General features: G+C 37.9%; 1 protein-coding gene across 1 annotated transcript in view; it reads left to right on the top strand.

The window, feature by feature from the left end:
* hydin (HYDIN axonemal central pair apparatus protein) overlaps nt 1-26287 on the top strand; it is a 106916-nt gene that overhangs the window by 33583 nt on the left and 47046 nt on the right. The window contains exons 18-31 of the mRNA XM_041795196.1: nt 189-350; nt 473-625; nt 5389-5627; nt 5728-6019; nt 6138-6281; nt 6474-6617; nt 11408-11500; nt 14029-14249; nt 17568-17625; nt 21224-21433; nt 23680-23910; nt 23996-24170; nt 24561-24694; nt 25802-25926. Coding sequence (XP_041651130.1) covers nt 189-350; nt 473-625; nt 5389-5627; nt 5728-6019; nt 6138-6281; nt 6474-6617; nt 11408-11500; nt 14029-14249; nt 17568-17625; nt 21224-21433; nt 23680-23910; nt 23996-24170; nt 24561-24694; nt 25802-25926 — 2381 coding nt within the window. The remainder of the gene's footprint in view (nt 1-188; nt 351-472; nt 626-5388; nt 5628-5727; nt 6020-6137; nt 6282-6473; nt 6618-11407; nt 11501-14028; nt 14250-17567; nt 17626-21223; nt 21434-23679; nt 23911-23995; nt 24171-24560; nt 24695-25801; nt 25927-26287) is intronic.

Raw genomic sequence — 26287 nt, 5'->3', positions numbered from 1 at the left:
CTTAGATTACAAGAACATTTAAACAGCAGCACAGTAAAACAAACCACATTGAAACAAACTTAAGGATCAAACACATGTAAAATAGAGCAATGAAATCAAAAATAGAGCAGTGTTATTGATATATTAATCAAAGCTGGGCCTGTATGTCTCCAGCAAATAATCTTTTTCATTTGTTTCATGAATTCCAGGATTATGAGAACAGATCAATGCTTTTTGGTTGCTCGTGTTCCAGAGGTAGTGTTTGTCCCAATTCTTCAGTGGAACTTCCAGTGTACATGCTGGCAAGGGCTGTTGGAAGACTACATCACACTCTACGCATTATGGTGTTTGGCAGCATCCTGCCTCCACTGGTCAGTTGAAATCTGTGTACATATGGTAGTTTCCAGATTAAATACAATGTCTTGTTTTTCTGAAATTCGTGTATGACCATTTGTTCTGAATTTATTGCCACCACTATTCTTTTTCATTCCAGGAGGTGCCTTTGTCATGTTTTGGGCAGGGACCAATAGTTCAAGTTAATAGCCGACAGCTGGACTTTGGAAAAATACCAGTTCTCAGAGACATAACCAGAACCCTGAAGCTATCAAACCAGTCACCTATTCCAGCCCACTTTACTGCAAAAGTGGTAAGAATACATGCAGACACGGACACATATTTAACACAAAATAAATCTTTAAAACAGGTATAAAATAAAGACCATGACATGCACCAGCTAATCCTCTGCTCTACATGATAACTTTACATTACAGGTTAATAAATTATCTATCTATCTATCTATCTATCTATCTATCTATCTATCTATCTATCTATCTATCTATCTATCTATCTATCTATCTATCTATCTATCTATCTATCTATCTATCTATCCATCCATCCATCCATCCATCCATCCATCTATCTATCTATCTATCTATCTATCTATCTATCTCAACTCAAACGTGCTTTATTGGCATAAACAAATGTATCATGTTATTGTCAAAGCAGTACAGAAAAAAAACATTGATACAATAACAGGAATTTTAAAATTCTAACTACTATTTTACAGATATGGTCATAGAAAATAATAATATGTTTTCAGTATCGATGTAATCAAATACATTGATTTTAAAGTAATAATTATTTGATAAAAGAAGCTCAAATGTATTTAATGTATTATATTGTCATTTAAATATGTTGGGAAAATAATTGAAATACATGTATGTTATTACATCTTGTGTGATTCAGTCATACATTGAACATTATATATATAGATTTCATATAAACATATTTGCAGAACTCAAAAGTAATAATCATAGTCTTATATTAAATATCATCTTGCATACAGTGCATCCAGAAAGTATATACAGCGCTTCACTTTTTCCACATTTTGTTATGTTGCATCCTCATTCCAAAATGGAATAAATTCATTTTTTCCTCAAAATTTTACACACAACACCACATAATGACAATGTTAAAAAAAATTTGTTTGAAATGTTTGCAAATTTATTAAAAATAAAAAACTAAGACATCACATAAGTACATAAGGATTCACAGCCTTTGCTCAATACTTTGTTGATGCACCTTTGGCAGCAATTACAGTCTTTTGACTTTGAGTATGATACCACAAGTTTGGCACACCTATCTTTGGGCAGTTTTGCCCATTCCTCTTTGCAGCACCTCTCAAGCTCCATCAGGTTGGATGGAGAACGTCAGTGCACAGCCATTTTCAGATCTCTCCAGAGATGTTTGATCGGATTCAAGTCTGGGCTCTGGCTGAGCCACTCAAGGACATTCACAGAGTTGTCCCGAAGCCACTCCTTTGATATCTTGGCTGTGTGCTTAGGGTCGTTGTCCTGCTGAAAGATGAACCATCGCCCCAATCTGAGGTCAAAAGCGCTCTGGAGCAGGTGTTCATCCAGGATGTCTCTGTACATTGCTGCATTCATCTTTCCCTCAATCCTGACTAGTCTTCCAGTTCCTGCTGCTGAAAACCATCCCCACAGCATGATGCTGCCACCACCATGCTTCACTGTAGGGATGGTATTGGCCAGGTGATGAGCGGTGCCTGGTTTCCTCCAAACATGAGCTTGGCATTCACGCCAAAGAGTTCAATCTTTGTCTCATCAGACCAGAGATTTTGTTTCTCATGGTCTGAGAGTCCTTCAGGTGCCTTTTGGCAAACTCCGGGCGGGCTGCCATGTGCCTTTTACTAAGGAGTGGCCTCCGCCTGGCCACTCTACCACACAGGCCTGATTGGTGGATTGCTGCAGAGATGGTTGACCTTCTGGCAGGTTCTCCCCTCTCGACAGAGGACCACTGGAGCTCTGACAAAGTGACCATCAGGTTCTTGGTCACCTCCCTGACTAAGGCCCTTCTCCCCCGATCACTCAGTTTGGCGGCCAGCTCTAGAAAGAGTCCTGGTGGTTCTGAACTTCTTCCATTTATGGATGATGGAGGCCACTGTGCTCACTGGGACCTTCAAAGCAGCAGAAATTTTTCTGTACCCTTCCCTAGATTTGTGCCTCAAGACAATCCTGTCTCGGAGGTCTACAGACAATTCCTTTGACTTCATGCTTGGTTTGTGCTCTGACATGCACTGTCACCTGTGGGACCTTATATAGACAGGTGTGTGCCTTTCCAAATCATGTCAACACAGGTCATCACAGGTGGACTCCAATTAAGCTGTAAGAACATCTCAAGGATGATCAGTGGAAACAGGATGCACCTGAGCTCAATTTTGAGCTTCGTGGTAAAGGCTGTGAATCCTTATGAACATGTGATGTCTTAGTTTTTTATTTTTAATAAATTTGCAAAAATTTCAAACAAATTTTTTTCACGTTGTCATTATGGGGTGTTGTGTATAGAATTTTGAGGAAAAAAATGAATCTATTCCATTTTGGAATGAGGCTGCAACATAACAAAATGTGGAAAAAAATGAAGCGCTGTGAATACTTTACGGATGCACTGTAGAAACATGCCCAGCTGTGTGACATGCTGTAACATACCCAGCTGACAGTTTTACAGTTGAAATTTCCTCTCCAAGTATGATTTGAATTTGTTTCTTACTGGGGAGGGAAATTGGGGATTGTAGGGATTGCATCATTAAATTTAGGAAAATAAAATTGTCGTATTCTTTCATTTCTTGGACATTTTAATAGTAAATGGATCTCTGTTTTCCCACCTCTTCTATTTGACTGTGTCTGCAGACTATCTGTCTATCTGTCTGTCTGTCTGTCTGACTGCCTGCCTGTCTACCTGTCTACCTGTCCATCCATTCAATGTACATATTTTTTTACATGAAAATCTTTTATCTTTCTTGCTCTGTTCTGGTTGAGTCATTCTCAGTGCATTTAACCATTTTTTTTTGTTGAGCCATTAGATTCCATTTCCTCCACTTCAGATGATACTAAAACCAAATGCAACTTTTAACAGTTGAAGTTATTTGAACTATTCAGTGCTTAGAATATATGCAGAACATGTTATTGTCAAAAAGGACTGAAAACGGTTTCACTTATTTGCTTTCAAGAGCAGATTTTGTGTAAATTTAAACCTTTTGCCACGATGCATCACATTATCAGTGCTGCCTGACATCTACAGGGAACAAACTTGTGACTTGGACTATCCCTCAGTACTCCTTATCTGCTAGAGACACAAAAATGCACACAAATCAGTTTGAGCACACACATAGGCAACTCCGGTGTAACTGCAGTTGAATGACCCTGTCCTCTCCTCTGAGGTAGTGTGGAAGGAAGGAGTTTCCCTCCTGCACTCTCATGCACCGATCGATGCAGATTCTCCTAGAATTACATTACATTTCGTTCAATAGGCCGGCGGAGAGCCAAACAAATAAACTCTATTACTGAAGATTGTAGGGATATTGGGGAATCTATGCACATTTGCATGTTTTCTTAATGACAATCTGTGGAAAAATATCTTGTATACCACTGACACCCTCTCCATGTTATCTGGCAACCAGATAAAACAAGCCACATGAGACTCACATAACAATTTATTGATTGTGTTGCGCTTGATAATGTCTGAGAGAAGAACTGCATGTAGAGGGGAATGCAGCATCAATGCAGGGTATATGCAGTTTGATATACTATGGATGACTGACCAGCATGCCACACTTATTTGGACTCAAAGTCCCTCTGACCTGTGCTGCATTCAAAAGCAATCGATGCTAATCAAGATGAGGGTTGAAGCAGGCTTGATGTGTATTAAGATTCCAGTCGACTTGCTTCTTTCTCAAGGGAGTCAACCTTGCTGATCTTTCTCCTCTTCTGGCTCCACCCACCCGTTAACCATGATCATCTTGGTATTGACCCACACCAAGTTTGCTTTTACCAGTTCCTTCAAACGCTGAAAAATCTATCCATGACTCCTGTAGACATAAAATGTGTCAAGTGTTGCCTGTGGTGTCGAGCTTTTTTTCTTAGTTCTGGTTCAGACATCAGACTAAATAATTTTATTTTATTCATCCAATATTGTTCCAGTGGAGTCTCTTCTTCCATTACACAAAACAAATGTTAATTGCAGTAGAAGAGAAAATTCATTTTTCAGCCATTGATCAGCAATCTGCTCTGTTGTTCTATAGGCAGAAAAAGCACCCAAGCTTCACTGCATCTGTAGGAAGCTCATTCTGAAAATCCCAATTAAAAGTTTATGTCCCAGCCATCCATCCACAGAGATGCTTTATTGAACATTGATTGTGATCCTTATCACTGCTTGGTCAGATATATATACAGTACAGTGAGCACACTGAAGGGCTTTGTTCAACTGGTGATGAACATTAGATTTACATCTTTTTTTCTCATTACAGCGGACTTCATTCAGACAAATAAAATCAAACAATCCACAGAGCTATGAAGTAAAATCATGTTTATTTTAAAGTAATTATAGTAGTAGTAAGTAAGTAAGTAAGTAAGTAATATTTTAAAGTCTCTTTCAAAGCTCACATGAAAGAGGGAGACATATATACACAATTAAACCATCCACATTTTAAGGCTTTCTGTAATCAAAACATCTTAAACATTGGATCAACAGCATTAATTCTTACATTCATCTGTTTGTTATTCCCAGTTTAATTATTATATGCAGGATGTATTCTCTTCATGCTGTGCCTATACTTCTAGGATCTCTCCTTACCCAGGAATGTTAATGTGATTATGCTGCTATTTGATATACTCATCACTCTTTCCATGTCCATCCATGGCTGCAGCCTCAATGGCATGTGCGTAACAGTTAGCGGAAAGTGGCTCACAAGGGAGAAATTTCCATGCATCTCATTTCACTCATGTACCCAGCTATTCTGACTGTTCCTTTCCCCCTTTGAGGCAGTAAGGACTACTGTCTCACTTCTGTTAGGTAAGGACTAAAAAGGAATTTATTGTGTTTTTGTTTCCACAGTACCATAAAAAGCCCTTTTGGCGTGTTGAGCCCAGTGAGGGTGAAGTGCCACCTGAGAGCCAGCTGGAGGTCAATGTAGTGGCTCACCTGAGGGACACTCTTGATTTCCAAGCCAGGCTGGATGTATCCATCAAGGATGGTCAAACACACTCTATCCCACTTTCCGCCACAGGAACTGGCACCACAATTGTCAGTGACAGGCCTTTTGCTCCCAGTCTGGATCTAGGCACATTCTTAAGGTAGAATTAAAAAGGTGGCAGTGATTAATAAATACTTGAGGATTTAGAGCTTTACTGACAATATACCTCTCCATCCTTCTCTTATTTTATATCCTTTAAGCCATGAGACCTGCCAGTACCACTTCAAGCTGACCAACCACGGCCAGCGAGTTCATCGATTATATTGGAGTAGACAAGACTTCCTGCCCCCCACAAAAACTTGCAAGAGGGGAAGCTTATCTGGCCATACCATATTGCCCCCAATCTCTTCTCCCAAAGAGAGAAACAGTCCAGACCGTGTGTCTTTTCCTAGCAGAGAGCAGCCCATGTCCAGCCTCAGGCCTACTCGAGTGGAGCTTTTCCCAGACTCTACTGTTGACATGGTGCTGACAGTGTCTTCGAACTCCCCCAAGGTTAGACTGGCCACGTGTGGGCCTAAAGGAGAATAAAACTGATGTCTGAATTCTATAAACACAGCCAGTGTGTATCCACCTTATTAGATGCATTTAATGATTATTATTCACTTCCAAGGTTGTAAGGGAGCGTTTGGTGTGCCATGGCATTGTGGGTAACCAGGGCTGTAATCAGCACATCATGACTGTGGATGTTACCTGTCGCTTTGTGGCTCCAGTGCTCAGCTTTTCCTCCAAGAAGCTGAACTTCTATATGGAGAAGGTGGGTCAGTGCATCATAAACTGTATTTTCTCTAGTATTTTTTAATTTAAACTTTCTATACTTTCTATACTTTCAAGGGTGTTTAGTTCCACTTACATTAAAGTTAAAATGCAATTTTTTGTAAGATGTATATTTTTTTTTATCAGACATATGTATCTACACATTTTTGAATTAACCATCTATTCCTCAAAGGTCCCAGGAAAGAATCTGACACCCTTATATGAAAAGCTGATCTTGAGGAACGCGTCCTCTCTGTCTTTAACCGTGGAGCTGTCTCTTGTTGAGCCATTCTCTCTTTGTGATGCTCAAAGAGCCTACAGCTCATTGACCACTAAGGTACAGTTCACTTCCTTTTTGACTTTTTTTTAAATTAATTTAATTTCAAGTTCTAGAAGGAAGAGATCAATTGGTTTCAGTGACAAACAGACCTTCCCCCTGGCACCTCCATGAGTTTAAACTTTCCTTGAACTATGTTATTAACTAGTTTAAAGCAAATAACAACAAACAAAAAAGAAAAGAAAACTTAAAAGTGCTGTCTTGGAAAACTTTGTGCTCCATTTAAGTAGGGCTAACTTGTCTTGATATTTGTATCTCATGTTGTGAGTTTAAGAGGACTCTTACACAGGCAAAAAGAGCTTCTATGGGTTTAAATTACTGATTTGTAGCTATTTTTCTTTAAATCTCACACAACAATGGAACTACAGCTTTAAGGTAATAGTCATGTACAATGTAATAATACATTCTGAATGAATGGTAACCATAAGAAAAAAGTACAATCTTTATCAATAATGTGACATGTCCAGATGGACTGTTTGATTCATCCATTGTAAAGGATATATTTGAAACCTCAAGTGTTTGGGAAGGGCAGGACTTTTCAAATAATTCTCAGAAGTTGATTGGACAAACATTCTTTCTGTCACATTCATTGCAGGCCAATCAGAGCGACAAGACAAAATGAGGTTGTATGCATGCACAGCTTTGGTAGCAGGGGTGGAAATTACAATGAAAATATATTTACTCAAATTGCTGTAATTCAGTTGTTTTTGGGTACTTGTTCTTTTTCCACTGTATTTTGAGATCATTACGTCTACTTCTATATAAGTCCATTTTAACAAGAGGAACTGCACTTTTACTCGAATACAATGCTTTTGCGCTTTTTCCACCTTTGTTGACAACACAGTAGCACATAGCGAGGGAATAGTTCCAAGTCATATGCTGAAACACCTGACAAAAACTGAAGTGTTGATATCTCAGGGTTCAACACTTCAGAGTTGATTTTTAACTCCCAAAGTGTAATTTCAACTCCATTCTAAGTGAAATCGTCTTCATTGTTGGAATTGAGACTGTCTAACCACCAGTGACAGTCCAACTCTGTAGAGAGTCAATTAATCTAAGCTCCACCCACTGCCATCTCAAATCTGGGGTGATGTGTTGGCAAAGTTCCCCATCATGCCCTTGGACAGAGTGCTTAGTCGTGATTGGATGTTGCCTATTGTACAGTGACCCTTGCTTGGGTTCTTTTGCTCATTTTTCTGGTGGATTGTTATCTTCTTTTTGATGTGAGACACATTTGCATCATGAGTGAAGTTATCCACTGAGTTAGAGGTCTACTTTGTTCTTACCAGATGCAACCTACCTTGCCACAGAGTTTCAGGAGTTACTTCAGCTCTGTCATAATATGAAATATTTAAGACTTTCAAAAGTGTAGTTTAGCTATATGTTGTGTGTACCAACAAAGACACTTTTAAAGTGGCAATTATATTTCTATATGAGTTTAATTTACACTGTCAATTTTTGCTGTGTTTTTTGATTTATTATAGAGCTGTGATTTTATCTGAACAGCCTGGTTTGAGATCTGCTCTCTTATTGTTCTAGCCTATAAGGAAATGTTTTTTTTTTACTGTATGACTCCTCAGTAGCTACTCAGTACTCAGCAGAAGAAAAGCTTTTGGTGTGGTTCTTTATTCTCATGTTGATAAAGAAAGGTGGCCCAGTTCTGTTAAAACTAAAGCTAAACTATAGCTACCTCTAAGCTAATCACTACTACAGCAGCAGCCATTATGTAAACTGGCTTACAGTACATCTAAACCCCACCTGTAGCTATTGCAAACTCATGCTGAAGCAGGTAGAGGGAAAAGATCTTTTCTATAATGAAAAGCTTCCAGTGTGGTTCTTTGCTCTTCTTGTAATTAAAAAATTGGTCCAGTTCTAATAAAACTTTTGTTATATTATATTAGCAACCATCTTGCAAAGCTCCATTATTGCTATATTGGAGCTTTGCAAGTTGGATTTGCCTGATGACAGACATGGAATCTGGCCAATCCATCTGCTTTGCAAGGTTAAGTTATCAAGTGAAGAGAACTGTAAAAATACATCTTCCATCCTTTCTTTCCGAACCTGCTGCAATACCTTTATCCAATTCTCTTGCCATTAGATCCTCTGAAAAAAGTAAATTTAAAAATGACTTCTAATTAGACGTGTGTATGTTCCAAGGGAAATACTTAAAGGGGACATATTATGAAAAAATCACTTTTTCATGCTTTTCTAACAAAAATATGTGCCCCTGGCCTGTCTACAATCCCCTCAAATACCAGAAAAATCCATTCCCTTCCATCCTCTCTTTCTCCACCCTTCAGAAAATGTGTGCTGAAACAAACTGTTCTCAGATTTTCCCCTCATGAGCTCATGTAGGTAGTAAGCACCCACCCCCAGGTTTGCTTGGCTCTCCCCACTTGGAGGAAAGTTCCGCCCTCCTCTACTGATCTTCCTCTCAGCTACCAGCTGAGAGGCTGGATAGCACAGTGGGTTATCTTGCTGACTTTGGTCTGGGAGATTGATGGTTCAAATCGCTGTCAGGTCCTAAACTTGGGATAAAAGTGGCTGTAACATTGTAACATCATGAGTGCCGCATCCATTTCCTGAGAGGGGTGTGGTCAGGGGTGGAGTCAGACAGCTCATTTAAAGGAATCCTGCATGATCAGACAAGCTCATCTTGTTGGATAGATATTTGTATCTCTAGTATGTATATTTAACTAAAAAACTCACTAGATATCTGCATTTTGAGTAATTAGAGTTTATAAACTTACCAGGAGGCTGCCATGTTTTGGTTAAAAATCTGTGGTCTCTTCTATTTTTTATTTGCACCATGAGCAATTATCTGTCCATCTAGACAGGAAAATGATAAATACAGAGCCATATTTACCTTGTTGTAGCAAATACTTAAATCCTTATCAGTAGAATATGTTTGAAATCTGTTTCTTGATAAACTAGATGAAGGCCACAAGCTAAAATGCATCTGTTTAATAAAGTTCTTCCCCTGACATGGTTCAGGTAAAGATAAACACAGTACGAAAGCGCTTCTGGTTTGCGCTTTTCAAAGTAAAAGTCCACTTTAGCATTTCTTTGGAAAAACTCCGTTTGTATATACATACAGCTTTTATTTTGAAAATCTCCCAGCACGCTCCCACTATACACTGAATCCAGTCACTTGTAGGAAGTTTTATTGAGGTAAAACATAGGAGGAATGACAAAGCTTTGACAGTCATGAGACAAATCCAACACACAGCAAGCTCATGTCAGCAACAAATGCAGGCAGCAAAACCGTCTGAAAAATGGTTACTGCTGGCAACATGGAGGAGCTCACAGGGAGCGCTGCTGAACTGTCACGTCACACTACTAGGGCGGACCAAAACATGGCGGCCTCCCGGTGAGATTATGAGCTCAAATTTACTCAAAATGCAGATATGTGAGGTATTTAGGGAGATTTTTAGTTGAATATACATTTGAGAGATACAAATAACTATCCAAGAAGATGGACTTGTCTGATCATGCAGGGTTCCTTTTGATTTTTAAAGCCACAGACTCAGAAACCTCTCGTTCTGAGAAGGGCTAAAACAGAGGAGTTTTTAGACATGCAAAAATCCTATACTGGAGTGTTTTTTAGCAACAAACTTCACAGGCATGTTTTGGGGACCTCTGAGACCAATATTAACCTGTCTTAAAGGGGTAAAATATGTCCTTTTAAGCTGTATGGCCTGTGCCTTTGCATAAAAGTGTTGTTTTTTTTTAATCCAGAGTAAAGTCCCATCTCCATTTCAAACATGATTTCTTATTTAATTTTTATCTCTTGATTTCCATTTTTTTAGATGAGCAATTGACATCAGGTCGCTTTCATAGAATCAGTAATAACATTAGACTCAGGTTAGTGTGGTGTTATACAGTAACTGCTACTGAGTTTTTTGTTTAAAGGCTCAGAAAGATAATATTGTAAAATGCCTATAAGCTTTCAAAATAAAAGTAATCTTTTATGCAAATGATCTATTAGATTTAAAATGGGTGGAATTCTGTGTTTTCGTCCATCTTGTTTTTTTTGTACGTCGAATTACTGTCCCAGTTGATAATATGAATCAGATTTTTGACATGTAATGTTCATACATTTTCAAACTTAACATTTTTATTACCTGAGCTATTGAAGTAAACTTATTTTTGAAGTTTATTTTGGGGCTATCTCCATTTATCAGATATGACAGGGGATAGAGTAGAACATTGTGAGAGGGTGTCAGATTGTGAGAGAGCGAGAGAGAGGTGTGTGTGTGGGGGGGTAATGACATGCAGGAAAGAATCACATGATAGACCTGAACCCAGGCTGCCTGCTGGATTCAACCTGATCGCCAAAACCCTTTTTAACATGATATAATTTCAATTCATTTGGAACCTTCAAAAGCTCTAACATCTATTGCAAGAGTTGCTTGTAATGCAGATTTTGAATCCTCATTAAAGAAGGGGTTTAAAGTGCTGGGAAGTCTCTGATTGAAGTCAAGGAGTAGCTGAGGTTTTGATAAGCCTGTAGCCCAAGGCAAGATTACAACAAATGTTTCATTAACCTGTGGGGAGGTTTTTAAAAGGTTTGTGGGCTTCTGCTTTGGTAGTCACCAGATGAAACAGGATGTTATTTTTTAAGCGTACAGCAAGAGATTTTGAAAACAAAGAAAGCAAGGCTTAATAAATAAATACTCAAAAGTTACACTAGTTAGTCTACATTCCAGATCTTTGCTAATAAAAATACAAGCTGAATATTCTAATTCCCTTATGTCCAAGAATTTTAACTGCTGTATGCCTCTTTCTAGTCCATTGTCTTAGGTGACAGAGGGCAAGCTGAATTGTGGATATGCTTTAATCCGGCAGACTACCAGGATCGGGTATCACGAGTCGTGGATCAGGTGATGAGAATGATTTCTTTATTGTTATTATTATTTCTAATTGGTGTCATCTAAAACTTGCTTTTTTGGGATATTCTGTTGTTGCATATCCTAGCAAATGTCACAGCTCTTGCTAACTTGAGTATTAAGATTTGCAGTGGCTCAAAATACAATAGCAGCCAAAAGAAAGTCTGTCCCACAAATTGATTATTGATTAGATTTTTACCCTTTTTTCAAGTGTACCTTTTAATTATGAAAACTTGATAGCTTCAGTTTAGTATATTTGTAAAGGGACAGTGGGTAATGGTAATGGTAAATTATACACAGGAAATGAAAAAGTGGTTGCACCAGATTTCGTGATATTATGCCCACACAGAAAGGACATACATCTGACAAGACTAAGTACATAAACTTCATTGTTTGACATAATAAGAAACAACAAATAAATCCTACTCAATACAAGGAAGGAAAAAGAGTAATTTAGATATGTAGCAAATACATTTTAACTTTAATTGGTTCCAGGTGCTGAGGCCTTACACAACGGATAAACGGGACCATAAGTAAACACTATATTATATTACTTATCACTGAATTAAAAGATGTGTAAGGGCCTCATCATAAAGTGACCAGGATGCAGTGGCAGAGTGTTAGATTTAATACAGAAACCAAGATTTAGTAGTAGCTTCAACTTTTATTGTGACCATAATTTCCCCAAAACATTTGAAAATATGTGCTATCTTAACTGTTGATTAAATATGTGTCAGAATTAGAGTCAGAACCTTACAGTTCTTATTGAATTATCATTGCCTTAAAGTCTATTGTTAAATGAGGGCAATGCCATATATTGTGATGTTTTATTCTATATACTAGAGTAATGATAATGATTTAATATGTGATGAATACTCTTTAAATATCTATTTTAACTTGAGTACTTTCCACTAGATCAGTGGTTCCAAGTGTGAAACATTTTTCCATTGAGCCCTCTTCACATATCTAAGAAGAGCTGCGCCCTCCCAGGATCCATGCAAAAAAACAAACAAACAAAAAAAAAAGAAAAAAACAGTGACATATTGTTGTCAAAATACACATCAAATTGAATTATTGTCATCACTTTAAGCCAAACAAAATAGCCAAAACAAAATTGTGATTACCAAAAGACTTTTGTATGAACAATGCATGTGTTTTATCATTATTTTGGTAGTTTAGGTAACCCTAATTTTAACAACCTCAGAGCAGACAGACCCTTGCACTCCCGCTGAAATCTCTGGTGCCCCCCAAGGGGGGCCCTCACCCCAGGTTGGGAACCAAGGCACTAGATTTTCCCCAGTTAATATGAGGCAGGCCAGTATCTAGTTTGAGTTTCACCTGACTGCATGAAAACGATGTGAAAGCTTGTGAAAAAGATGTGAATGAAAAAACATTGCTGGTTGCAGTAAATACATGTTATTGTTTAGTGGTTCTTTGCAGGTGAAGTCACGCCACAGTGACTTCAGAATGGGGGCAAGAAGTACTTTCTTCAAAGGGGATGCTAAATACCAAAGTTTTGTGCTGTTTAATACTGTGCTAATGATTAAAAGTGGGCAAAAAACATTCTTAAGCTCCTTTTGCGTCTAGAGAGAAGTGAAACATTCAGGAGGGAAAAACGCTGAGGCACCACAGCAGGAAGGGATTAAAAGTTTCTGTCTTATCCTGTCACAAGTGGCGTCAAACACTTTACGCGTATGATCAGTTTCTGCAAAGTGGCCTGGCTTTGTTTATTGCAGTTTGCCATGTTTTAGCATATTAAAGTCTGATCTTGCCTGTGTTTCCTGAGCTGTTCTGAGAAGAAATCCATCATTTTTGATCTGGATCATTTGGCTTGGCTCAGTAATCAGCGCTGGTCATTTTGCTTCTAAAACTTTTCATTCAGCACCAGATTGGCTTTTTAAATTTGTTTTAAATAACAACAAAAGAGAGGAGGACAAAGAGCTGACACTCAAACGAGAGTTAGCCACTGTGGTTCACATAAAAGGGCTGTTATGTAGACCAGGCTCGTTGGTGAACAACACACCTTTAGTCGGTTGCTTACTCCACAAGGTGTATTGTCTTAATAGTATATTAATTCTTCCATTAAAAGCATGTTTGCAACAAAACAAGACAGTACAAGACCCCTTAAGACTCTTGTCTCCCCCCATCTGGCTAGATGACGCCAGATGCTAGGAGGTCTGCAGGACTGAGCAAAAACTGGTTAAACCCGGAGGGGGGGGTAAAAAAAAAAAACACTTTTGGTAAAGTGAAGGAATTTTTCTAAATGTATGTGGAATTTTCTGAAAGTAATTGCCACTTAAAGGTCAATTTAGAGCTAGTGTTTTAACTTTCCTCTGTCTCACCTCCTGCCTCAGAAACGGCATTTATGCTCCACTGACTGCAACCAGCATATTACAATAAATTCAGACTTTTCTGATGTATTTAATGAAAATCCTATAAACGATATATTGATGAAATTGTAAAGTACTGTACAGCACTATTGGACACTTATTTTTGCATTTCCTCTCTTGATATCATTCCAGTTCCTTGAGGTAAACTACCAGGGACACCCGCAACAAGACATAGTGGAGCTGCATGCTGAGGTCCACTTCCCCAACCTACACTTCCCCCTGAACACAGTGGATTTTGGCTGTGTGCTTAATAGCACATTGACTAAGAAAGTAATCTCAATCACCAACTGCTCCCCACTGCCTGTGTACTATCAGTGGGATTTCCTTGAAGACAAGAAACAATGCACCATCAGGTAGATTCACAATGAAAAATGTCTAGAATGAATCACGTCCTTTCCATCCTTTCGCATCAACACCACAGCCCACGTCTATGTCCAGTAATTAACAGCTGAAAGATTTTTGAAATATATATACATAATTCTGTATATGCAATGCTTTTCCTTCACATGTGTGAACATTATGTGGTGGATCCTGTGTATGTGTGTGTGTGTGTGGGTGTGGGGGTGGGGGTGTGTGTGTGTGTTTACACTTACAAAAAGACACCATATGGTAAAGAATATAAAAAAGAATGGATGAAGTAAGGCAACAAGGAGAGAATGGATTTCTGCCCTGTGTTAAAATGGTCCATTGGGATGAGTTAGTACATCAGCTATACATTTAACAGTTTGGATTGAATGCCAACTTCATTCCAGATTCTCTTGAGAGAACAAGTCTACTGATTTGGTACTAAATGTTATATTGTACCTTTCTGTCTCAAGTCTTTGCTCTTGCTCTTTCTTTCGAAATAGACTGTAAATACTAGCGTAGCGTTTCTATCCATGGCCATGAACCAACTAAGTGCTCCACCTGATTTATCACCCTCTACTGCTCTTTTCCCTTCCCCCGCTTCCATCCATTGGTATTCTTCCTTGTTGCTGCCCTCCCTGTCCTCATATTAGGATTTAACATTGCCTATTTGTCTTTCTTCAACTCCTCCTGCTCCACTGCTTCTTCTGGCTGTGCCTGTGTTCACTACAAAATCCTAACAGTCTCCTTTTTTTACTTCACTTCTTCCATCTTACACTGTGACCTCACTTAACAATCTGTCTCATAGGCCGTCCTGCTAATTAAATGGAGACCTCACTCTGTGCTCACTCACTCACTTTAAAGTCTGTCTTCTCTCTCACATAACCTGCACTATCTGCCCATGTTCAGCTAATTACACTGCTATCAGTAATTACACCGCAGGCCTTGGAGAGGAAAATTTCAATAGAGCTTACTCTTTTCCATCCATCTACCCTACTGATAGATGGAGGCAGTACAATAAATTAAAATACTGTATCTTCTATGTCTTTAAAGCCTTATATCAGCAAGAAGTAAGACAGAAAACTTTAGCTTATTCTACTTTTTTGATTGCACTACAGCTTTTTAATGCTTTATGGATCAGATTGCTGGATATCTGACTGACTGATCACTTAAAGCTTTAACCAGGTAATAAAAAAAGAGTGTTTAGCAGAGCTAAAGCATTTTCTTGTAATGAGAATAACATTTCTGTTAACTTCACATTTTTATGATGTAATCAGTTGCCTTGAGTTTCTTATTTTGCATCAAAATGTATAGGAAGCTGTTTTCTCTGTTGCCCAGTGCAAAGAGAAACTAATAAACAGAAAATCTTTAATGACAAACAAGACATTTCAGGGAAGAGAACAGACACATTTCAAATGTTATTTTCTCTGTGCGGAGTTTTGTGGACATTCCAGAAGCATTTCTGCAAGTATAAATTATGTGTCTTAAGAGAGAGGACACACACTTTGGTGCCCATACCTTTGTGTTGTTTTTCCATTAAAAACAGAGTATCAAAGTAGCATGAAATGGAAAAAGGCATATAAAGTCAATCAGTTTATTTCTTCAGCAACCAGCACAACTGCTGGAAATAAGAAAAGGAACTCCTCTGGCATAAACAAAATGATATTCTAAAAAGCTAATTTACTGGAAGACTGGTGAAACTGGCTGTTATTGTTTGTGGATGTTCACTTGTAAAAATTAGACTCATAGTACCTTGAAACGAAAAAGTAATAAAAGCCAGCATGCTTTTGTTGTCTAGCTTCTCTATATAAATGTCTTTGTATTAACAGTTTTTTTTAAAATACTCCAGTGTGTTGCAGACCACTGAGAGCCTCTTTATCTCTCTCACACACTCACATTGACTTCCAAACTTGAACCCCAGAAGCTATTTGTCCTTACTAGTCAAATTTTACAGCATCAAATTCACTCACAACAACTCCCTGCTTCCTTCTGTCAGTCTGCAGGAAGTGGGATTCTTATGGTTCAGTAGTCACTCATGTGTGGAGTTTTAATGCTAGTGAGGACAAGGGAATAGTGAAAAGCAGTCACACCGGCAGTTTGCAAGAAGGAAAGAAAAGATGGACAGGAGAGAGAGACAGATGTGAGAGTGTCAAAGAAAGGCTATTTCTGTTTTGAGCTGAGCTCTTGCAGAGTCATCAACTGCTGTCTCACCATCTGTTCCTTTGTCCGCACCAATGGGTTTTATACTGTTTTTTAGAGGACCAATGTTTAGAAGCTTCTTCTGCCATATTGGGACAAATACTACGAGTGACAATTACAAACTCTTATCCCCCAGAGCTGCACCAAAAATTCAAGAACACTGACCTAGAGTTATTGCTAACCCAAATAGCTTACATTGCTGGTAGCTCTCATTTGTGGTCCTCTTATGGCTCTACATTAGGCCAGCTTGGTTTTTAATACAGCTGTCATCCCAAACTGACCATGCAACAGTGCCCCCTGCTGGTTGTTTTACTACCATGCATCCAAAATCCATTAACACAACAGCGCTGTAGAATTCCTATAACCTCTGAATAAAGGCGTGGGAATGCTGCCTAATATGAATCCATATCATGAAGCCCACATATAATCATAAACGCTCGTAGGCATGCACATTCACAGGAGCAGGCATGCACAACAATAGCGTAAATAGTGATTTAATATAGGACTTGTCCAGCCAGCTTTGAGATGGCTTCACTCTTCACTCACTAAATCTCTTTCATTCTCTTCCATGTTTATTCAGCACTTCACTGCAATCTATCCTGACCTGTTTCCTGCTGCTTGCCTATTAAAATTCCTCTTAATTATAGAACACTCTGTTTAATTAACTTGATGGATGCACACAGTCTGATCCCACAGGGAGGGAGAGGGAAGAACAGAGAGGGAAAACAAGAATCAGAGATATTTGTGGTGTGGATGCTAAGATTTTCTTCTGTATTTTACTGTTACAATACTTGTAAATAATTATTAACAATATAAGCTTACAGTAGATTCAAAATCTGGCTACATTCTCTGTGTACATTTATTGTTCTGCTACTACATGAACATGGTGGCGCTTTTAATTATTAGTACAGCATCAATATAGAACGTGTATTTGTTGGATTTGTCTCATGCATGTGTCTATTTGTGGAGTTTTATTTCATTTGCTTATGAATATTTGATGTCAGGGACACTGTAATGTAATATGTCCTTTTCTAGACACAGGAAAGCTGTGTGGAATGGATAGAATCAGACTTAAGAAGGATGGAGTTTTCTTTAACAGACTTCACTTCTTTTCCTCATCCTCATAGCCCCAGTGCCGGTGCAGATGAACAGCAAAGCACACATAGAACACCACGTGTCGAAGAGGTAGGCAGATCTTCACATGTAAACACATCAGGGTTTTCATGACATTTCTTCCATAGATCTACAGTGCATTTAGAAAGTATTCAGACCCCCTTCATTTTTTTTTCAATTTTGTTGTGTTGCAGCCTGATGCTACAGTCAAAATACATTCATTTTCTAGTGATCAATCTACACTAAGTACCCCATAATGTCTAAGTGAAAACAGAATTTTAGGAAATTCTGAAAATTTGTGTAAAAAAAAAACAGGAATATCATATTTAAATAAGTATTCAGATTAGCTGCTCTCGTTTCTCTGGATGTTTGCTGAGATGTTTCAACACCTTGATTTGAGTCCATCTTTGGTAAATTAAGTTGACTGGACATGATTTGGCCTCTGTGCTCTTGGGAATCCTTACTGCTGCAGACATTTTTTGTAGCTTTCTCAAGATCTGTGCCTTGCAACAATCCTGTCACAGTGGCCTGCATGGTTCTCACTGGAAGAAGTTTGGCACAATCAGGACTCTTCCAAGAGCTGGTTGCCCAGCCAAACTGAGCAGCATGGGAAAAGGGTCTTAGTAAGAGAGGTGACAGAGAACTTGATGGTCACTCTGACGGTGCTCCAGAGATCCTGTGTGGAGTTGGGACAGAAAGACACCCATCACTGAAGCCTCCACCAATCTAGGCTTATGGCAAAGTGGCTGGACGGATGCTTCTTCTCAGTGCACAACACACTGGTTTTGCCGACCTTCTTTTATTTGAGAATGATGGCGGCAACTGTGCTCTTGGGAGACTTCAGTGCAACAGAGTTTTTTTAACGCCTTCCTCAGATGTGTGCTTTGCAGCAATCCTGTCTCTGAGTTCTGCAGGCAGTTTGTTTGACTCCATGGCTTGTTTTTTGCTCCGATATGCATTGCCAGCTGTGAGGCTTTCTATAGACAAGTGTGTGCCATTCCAAATCATGCCCAGTCAATTTATTTTACCACAGGTGGACTCCAGTCAAGGTGTCGACACAACTCAAAGAAGATCCAAAGAAATGGGAGGACTTAGATCAATTTCAAATGTTTTGCAAAGAAACTGATTACTTATTTCTGTTTTTTATATTTAATACATTTGCAAAAAGATCACAAATTCTTTTTTCACTTTGTCATGTTGGGATACTTAGAGTAGATCAATGAGAATGGATTTTTTTTTTCTGACTGTAGAATGTAAAAAAGGGATGTGGGTTTGAATACTTTCTGAATGCACTGTATACCACAATGCTACAAGTAGAACTACATGCGCACAGGCTTTATCACAAACCTCTCTGGAAAGATCAATCCCATTCTTTCAGTGTACACTGATTTTCTGCTTTCTTCCTTTATATTATATATATATTGAGAAGCCTTTACAGTTCAGAGTCTTTCTCATGCTAGTTTGTAATGCATAACAAGAAGTATGTTTTACCCTTTTAAACAGACAAAAAAATACCTTCAACATGCATTTGTTAAAGTGACTCACCAAAAAGCATGAACTATATTATTCTAACACTACTTTTTGAAAAACATTTTATGATTGTTAAACCAGCATTCCAAAACAAAGGTATACTGATTAAGTAATTTATCAAATTACATTACTTTTTGCTTTAAACTTGGATGTACCACAGTTCCATTCTCTGTTTCAAAAGTTATGGATTTGTGACACTTGGGGGAATAGCTAAATATTTAAGGAAAAGCTCACATTTGTATTCTTAGCAAAAGTTACATGTGGAGAAGAGAGGATTAGAATAGTAAGCGGATGTTGGAGACAGTCAGATTAACTAAGCATTAATACTGGAATCAGTTGGAGCCAAGGCCAACAGCTGGGTGCAAATAAAGTCAGTCTTATCTCATACATCCTTAACAATGACCAACTTGAAGACTCAAAGATTCATCAAGTGCACCAAGCTGACCCGGGAATGATCATGGCTGTTTTTATCATGCCTGTTCATGTGAACAGTGTGTGTTGCATCTTACACATATTCACCTGTCAAACTGTCAACAAAAGATTTTGATAACAGGGACAGGTCTTCTTAAAACTAAAGAAATACTATATGTCTCAGCATGCTGTTGTCCAATGAATATTAACTTTGTCTCCCACTGTATCTTAAAACCTGCCGTGCTCCGCTGTCATTAATTTCTAAATCTTTTTGACCTAACAAGCACCCCACAATTTTAAACACTATATCCCTGTTTTCTTTAAACTGACAACTGACATAAAGCGAGAGAAACAAACATCCAGGCCAGAAAGCTGGAACACATTCTCAGCAATCGACAGCTGCAGAGTGGGGGACAGTGCTCTGTTTCTGTGTGACACATGACAGTGTTCAATGGAGTTATTCAGGGCTTCAACAGGGCTCATCTGCTTTAATGATTTGATCAGCTCACTGTGAGAGTAAATCTACACTGAGTTTGTTGTCCGATCACAGATTACTCATCCCTCATCTTCATACCTTTTCTTTGATCAAAACAAGATGCACTGGTCATTGATCTGTAAGCAAAACATGCACCTCATGTGTTTCACTTTGAAATATTATATTGGGACATTATATTTTCCATTCATATTACATAGGAGGAGTCTGGCTTTTTAAACTCTTTCCTGCTCCATCCTGGGCATAAAAGAGAGACCAAGGTCCAGATGGTACACAAGTATAACTGAAAGTTGGTTTTAACTTCCAGCTTTAAGTCAGAGGTTGCATTACATCAAGGTGTATATCCAGCAGGTGCACTCTGAACAGGCCATAGCTAAACTAGCTCTGATCAATCAATCAATCAATCAATTAATCAATTAATCAATTAATTAACCAATCAGTCAATCTGCTGCACTGGTGTTAGAAAGGACTAGAAGGGAAGGTAGGGATGGGAGAAAAGCAGGAAGAGGAGAGGGTCAAGAGAAACAACAAAACACCAAATGAAAGACAAATGTATGGCAGTTGTGGACTTAAACTTATCTCCCATTTTGATGGAAATTTCTAGAACTTTATTGATGATGGTAACAATATGTGAAAATTAGCAGTAACAGATTTGATTGATAGACAACAGAACAATGCAGTATTATCAGTAGCAGCTAGGATGGTAATGAAATGGAGAGAACTATTATTGATAAATGTAGCTATATACTAGTATTGCTCGTAGATTCAATTACACTGTTCAAGTGATGATTATAGAAGTAAGAATGATGTTTGTAAGATGGAGGAATGACCACTTTAATACTAGCATTAGCAAAAATTAATGGCATTAAGGGGAAAGATGTATAACATATATATAAAGGTGGTAATAGCAATGCAAATTGAACAGTTCCTAAATTAATTTAAAGATATGAGATAAAAATAGTGATAATAATAATAAAAGATAATAATAATAATGATGATGAGAATTATAATGAGAATGATAATAATAACAAATGTTCCAGCATATTTTACCTAGTGAAAGCACAGCTGGTCATTTATGCACATAAGAGTAGTACTAACTCAGAAAATGTCAAGAATGTGCTCATGTCCCACTATAACATTTATTCTTGTCTAATGATTAACATATCTTCACTCTCTGGGAATCTCTAAAAATCATGAAATATTGTATGTTCTACTGGTTTCTTTTTGTCTTTATAGGCGTTTGATGTCATACCGGTATATGGTAATTTGCAACCTGGGGATGAGCAGCCTGTGACATTCTCCTTCTATGGCCTCAAAAATGTCAGCAGAGAGTTGACAGCACGGTGCCGTGTAGAAGAGGGACCCACGTATGAGATCACGCTCAGAGGAGAAGCATCAGTCATCAGCTACAGTCTCGACAGTAGCCATGTGGACTTTGGCCCACTGGTATGTGTACTAGGATTCTTGTTTAGTGATGAATCCAAACGAAGTCTGCACATCAAATAGCTTGAGCTCAGTGTGCACAGATGGTTAAGGCTAAGTAGAGAGTTATTATGAATGGACTTTCAGCCTGCCTGTTGCCTCCTTGTTGTTCTGCTGTTCTGCATGTTTTCTTTGTACTTCATTTGCCATCTGTTTGCTCTGTCTGTGTGTGACACTAGTTTTTTTTTTTTTCTTTTTTTAAGACAAAACAAATTGGATTTTTACACAACTTCAGGGTGCTTTTCTTAGATAATCACTTCTGTGTTAAAATGCATTTTATTAAAGAGAAGCTTTTAATTTAAGGAGTGCAGTCAAGAGTATTGTACCTTTGACCCACAAAAAAATGATGTGAAGAATCACATTAACACTGAGTGTTTTCCCCACTTTGGTCTTTTGCACTCCCTCTCCTTCTTTAGGTATGCAGGCCATCCAGACCAGTTATCATTGATATTCAAAACAAGGACATATTGATTTTTGATTTAGTTGAAATGAGCAAATTCAGCAGAACATTTCTCTGACCTTCCTGTCTGTTCAGCACAATACTTTCTCTCGCTTCATTTCACTCCAGCTATCTCTCCCCACTCACTTAGTTTCTGTGTTGTTGTCTTGTTACAATGATTAGATTTATCCATATAGGTCAGGATGTCCCCAAACAACCCCCTTAGGTGTATACAGAAGAGACAGATTTTGAGAAACAGTTTTCCTATAATGTATCTTTTTAGTCTGCACATGCATTTTCACTTATTTCTTTTCTGTTGTCACTCAGAAGTTCACCTGTTCCTTGCACTTTAATGTTAATTCTTAATATATTTCAGTGAAAGTTAATATTGTGAGCCAAAAGGTGCAAACAGAGTGCACATTCATGTAGGAAAAAACTTTAGTCATCGCATCAGTTACAAGTCATAAACTACAAATAAGCGCAGCGGCTGTGGATCAGTGATAGTGGTGGACATCTCTCCATTTTTATTCCCTAGACACTAAACCCCAACACTAAACCCCATCTGCAGTGAGTGGATGCATATAATGGGGTTTTTTGGTACTGTTGGGCACATTACTTAGCATCCTCTGCCTACAGCACAGGTGTCAAACTCAAGACCTGGGGGCCAAATTCGGCCCGTGGAACAGTTAAATCCGCAGGATGACCTCATATTTCTGTTATAACTGGCCCATCAGTATGAGGTCTGAAGATTTCCTCAAGTATAAAAATGTGAACTTATCCTTGATGATTTCAGATATCCTTGTTAAGTCACGAAATCTGAAAAAGTAAGGAGTAAAAATATTTAGATAAGAAGTCAGGAATGCAAGTAAAGAAATTACTTTGTGTTTTAATTTCTTACAATTAGAACTCAAACTTAGGATTTTGTCTTTTTATTTCATATTTTGAGCATTTCAACTCTTAATTTTGACTTCTCATATAATATTTTGAGCTTTAGGATTCATAATTCTAATTTTTAAGTGATATTTTGACCTTTTTAACCAATTATTTTGTATTTTACCTCATATTTTTAACTCTGAACTTTGACTTCATAATCCCATAGTTTGACCTTTTAGACTCACAGTTTAAAATTTTGAATCATATTTTGACTTTTAATTTAAATGATTACAAATTTTATTTCATATTTTGACCTTTTAAACGCGTGATTTTGAGTTTCTTTCTAATATATTTGTCATTAAAAACATATTTTTTTTAATTTAAATTTCATATTTTGACCTTTTTGAACTAATAAATTTACTGTTCTCAGATTGTGGGCCTTTGAACTTATCTTTTTAACCTTATTAAATTTCAAAATTTTTTAACATCAGTGCTAAGTTTTTGTTTTGTTTTGTTTTTTTCATGTTTCATTACCTTTGAAGCAAGGTTGAAATTTTTTGGCTAAAAAGGTGACCCTGTTAGGCCCTCAGGTTAGTTCTGGATCCAGAATCAGGCCCCTGCTGTAATTGAGTTTGACAACCCTGGCCTACAGCACGCACACTTTTGGAATGGATGAATGTGAAGGGGAGCAAAATTGCTTCAGTAGTAGGAAAATAAAGAAGTGAGATGAATACAATAAAGTCACCATTTAACCATCAAACACCAGGTGGAGTTGTATCATCAAAGTAAAATAGTTCTGCTAATCAATGGGAATGCCTCTATTACGTATCTACAGTTTTAAAGAGAAGGTAATAGACGTTTAACACATATTCTCTCCTTGCAATCTCCATCTTTCAAGCTTTTTGATCATGTAGGGGAGGCTGAGGTGACCCTAAAGAATACTGGCAAGATAGGCTTCAAATTCCTGATCATAGACCTTCAAAGTGGAGATAATGAGGAGGCAGAGGGAAAGAAGAAGAACTCAGAAGAGGCTGAGCAGCCACCTAATGCACAGCAACGAAAAAGTCATGGGGAAATTAAGAAAGGAGAAGAGATCAGGCCTGGCCAGCCCATGGTCATCCCCAGCATGGTGAGATTATCTTGGTTGTATTTTAAGTTTGGAAGGGTCATCACTGATGTGAGTTATTCAGTTTTAAAGTGCGGTTGTGTTTTAGGGTTACATTGATGCTAATGCAGAGCTGTGTTTACGGGTTCTCTACCTTCCTGGAGTACCTGAGGTGTTTGAAAAGCGACTTCAGCTGCAGGTGGCTTACCTGCCGCCACAGGGCATCACTCTGACAGGAGAGGGGTTGTTCCCAAGGATCAGCCTCGACTTACCACAAAATATTTGTATGTATAGACATCATCATATCCTTACCCTCGAAGAAGCAGGATGAAAATTCACAATATTTCATAATATCCTCCTTTTCTTGTCAATTAGAGGTAATTTGTCTGGTTAGAAATCTTTGACATGTGTTGGAGAAGGGAGCATTCCCAACCTATATGGCCCTCTAAACTTTTGAATTAAGTCTGTGTTAATAGCAGTAGAAAGTGCCCACCATGTTATGTAATAGTTTACTGATCATGCTATGGAAACTGTTAGTCAGATGCATAGTAGGTAGTAGTTGTGGTTGTTTTGACTGATCTCACTTATACATTGAACTCCATATTCAAAAATTAGTGAGACACGATTACAATGCTTTGTTTCTTCACTGGTGTGACACTATGATTCTCATGCAGCCGAGGAATACTACAGTGATTTGATGCAGCAAGCTAGAGCAGCTGTGGAGGCATGTAGAACCAAAGAGGAGTTTAGAAATGGAAACACCACAAAGAGAGTAGAAGCAACAACTGAATCTCCTGGCACTCCCACAGTAAGTGACTTAAACATGTAGGTGCTATACAGTGGATACTTTGTATTATCCAAAGTGTTGTTTTTAAGAATGAAAACTGACCTTAGAATTAGTTTTTTAAATGTGACATGTATCAACATCAGTACTGTGTTTGTTAAATTCAGTACATGTATCCTTCCTATGAAGAATTTTTGATTCGTAAAAAATAATACAAACTGTCCTGCTAATGTATTTATTTCAAGTATAGGGGAGGCAGAGCAGGAACTTAATCTCAGTTTTAAGTAACCAGCCTACTCAGCAGGGCTTTCCCTGCTTCTTATCTGAGTATTGATTTTCCAGGGGGTAGACTGAATTCCATTGAAAAAAGGTATTTTCTGCTCATCACATCAGTATTTACCAATTGTATACTACCAAAGGAATATCCCTGACATTTCCCCTTAGCAATGACATGAAAAATGCAAACATATCTGATAAGGGAAGATAAGGAAAAAGACTGTGCTGCCCCAGACAACCTCTGAAACATATTAGTCGTACATTACTGTCCACAAAACCCATATGGCCACTATGACTTTCCATCTGTTGTTGCTGCAGTGCAGAAAAAGATAAGATGATGGCAAACTGATTGTATGATTATCCACTATTGTATAGGTATCTTAAAATCAATTCTGTCACTGATTTAGGTAATATATACCCACAACCCAGTTGTCAAGGGAACAGAGAAATAAACCTCAGGAATAACTAAACAGGAGAGCTGCTTCTTAAAGAACGATTTGCCCTACAACAGCTTTCATTTTTGCCTGGTCAAAATTCCAGTTTAAGATGTCAGCAGCTTGCGCAATTACCTTCATAACCCTTAAAGGTCATAAAGTAGCCATTTTGTAGTATGTGGGTATTATCTGACTTCGTGCAAAAGTTGATTTACTGTACGGAACCAGAGTTTTGACTCATCACAGAACTTAATGAAAGATTTTTTCTTATCTATTTTGCACTGAATATAATATGATTCTTTAAAAGCATTCCAACTACAAAACTGTTGATGTTATTATTTTTGTTATAAGCCAGCCATTGCTGTTCTTCATGTGCTGCAACTTTCATGCTTTTTCTTTCCTCTCTGCCCGCTGCTTCTAGAATGAAGAGCTACTTCACATGGAGATTGAGAAAGCACTGGTCAAACAGAATGCTCTCAGTGTGACTGCTCTCCTGCTGGAGCTCAGTGACTCACAAGGTTCCAGAGAGTGGCAAAAACTCAGCAAGTATGTTCAAACACATAAACTCACTCACATTTTGGTTGAACAGATGGTCTCCCTGAAAGGAAAAGAGAACTGTGTTGTGGAATTCAAAAACTTTTTGTTCATAATAATATCTGGCAGGGTATAGTTTTTTTAATCAGCTTATTTAAATTCATGAATTTCTTGACATTGATAGGCTTTTTTTCCACATTTATTGTGATTTACTTAAAGGTCAACTTAAATTAGACAATAAAAAAAATTAGGTAAGGGCAAAAACAGTGTTTTGTGAGACAGAAAACAAACAAACAAAAAAACATTTACTCGATGATCTGCAATGCTTCAAATCTTGTTTGTATTTACTTTTAATTTGATTGACATTTTAACA

This window comes from Cheilinus undulatus, linkage group 9 (genome assembly GCF_018320785.1).
Source record: "Cheilinus undulatus linkage group 9, ASM1832078v1, whole genome shotgun sequence".
Classification (NCBI taxonomy): Eukaryota; Metazoa; Chordata; class Actinopteri; order Labriformes; family Labridae; genus Cheilinus; species Cheilinus undulatus.
This window is presented reverse-complemented; position numbering and strand designations above follow the sequence as displayed.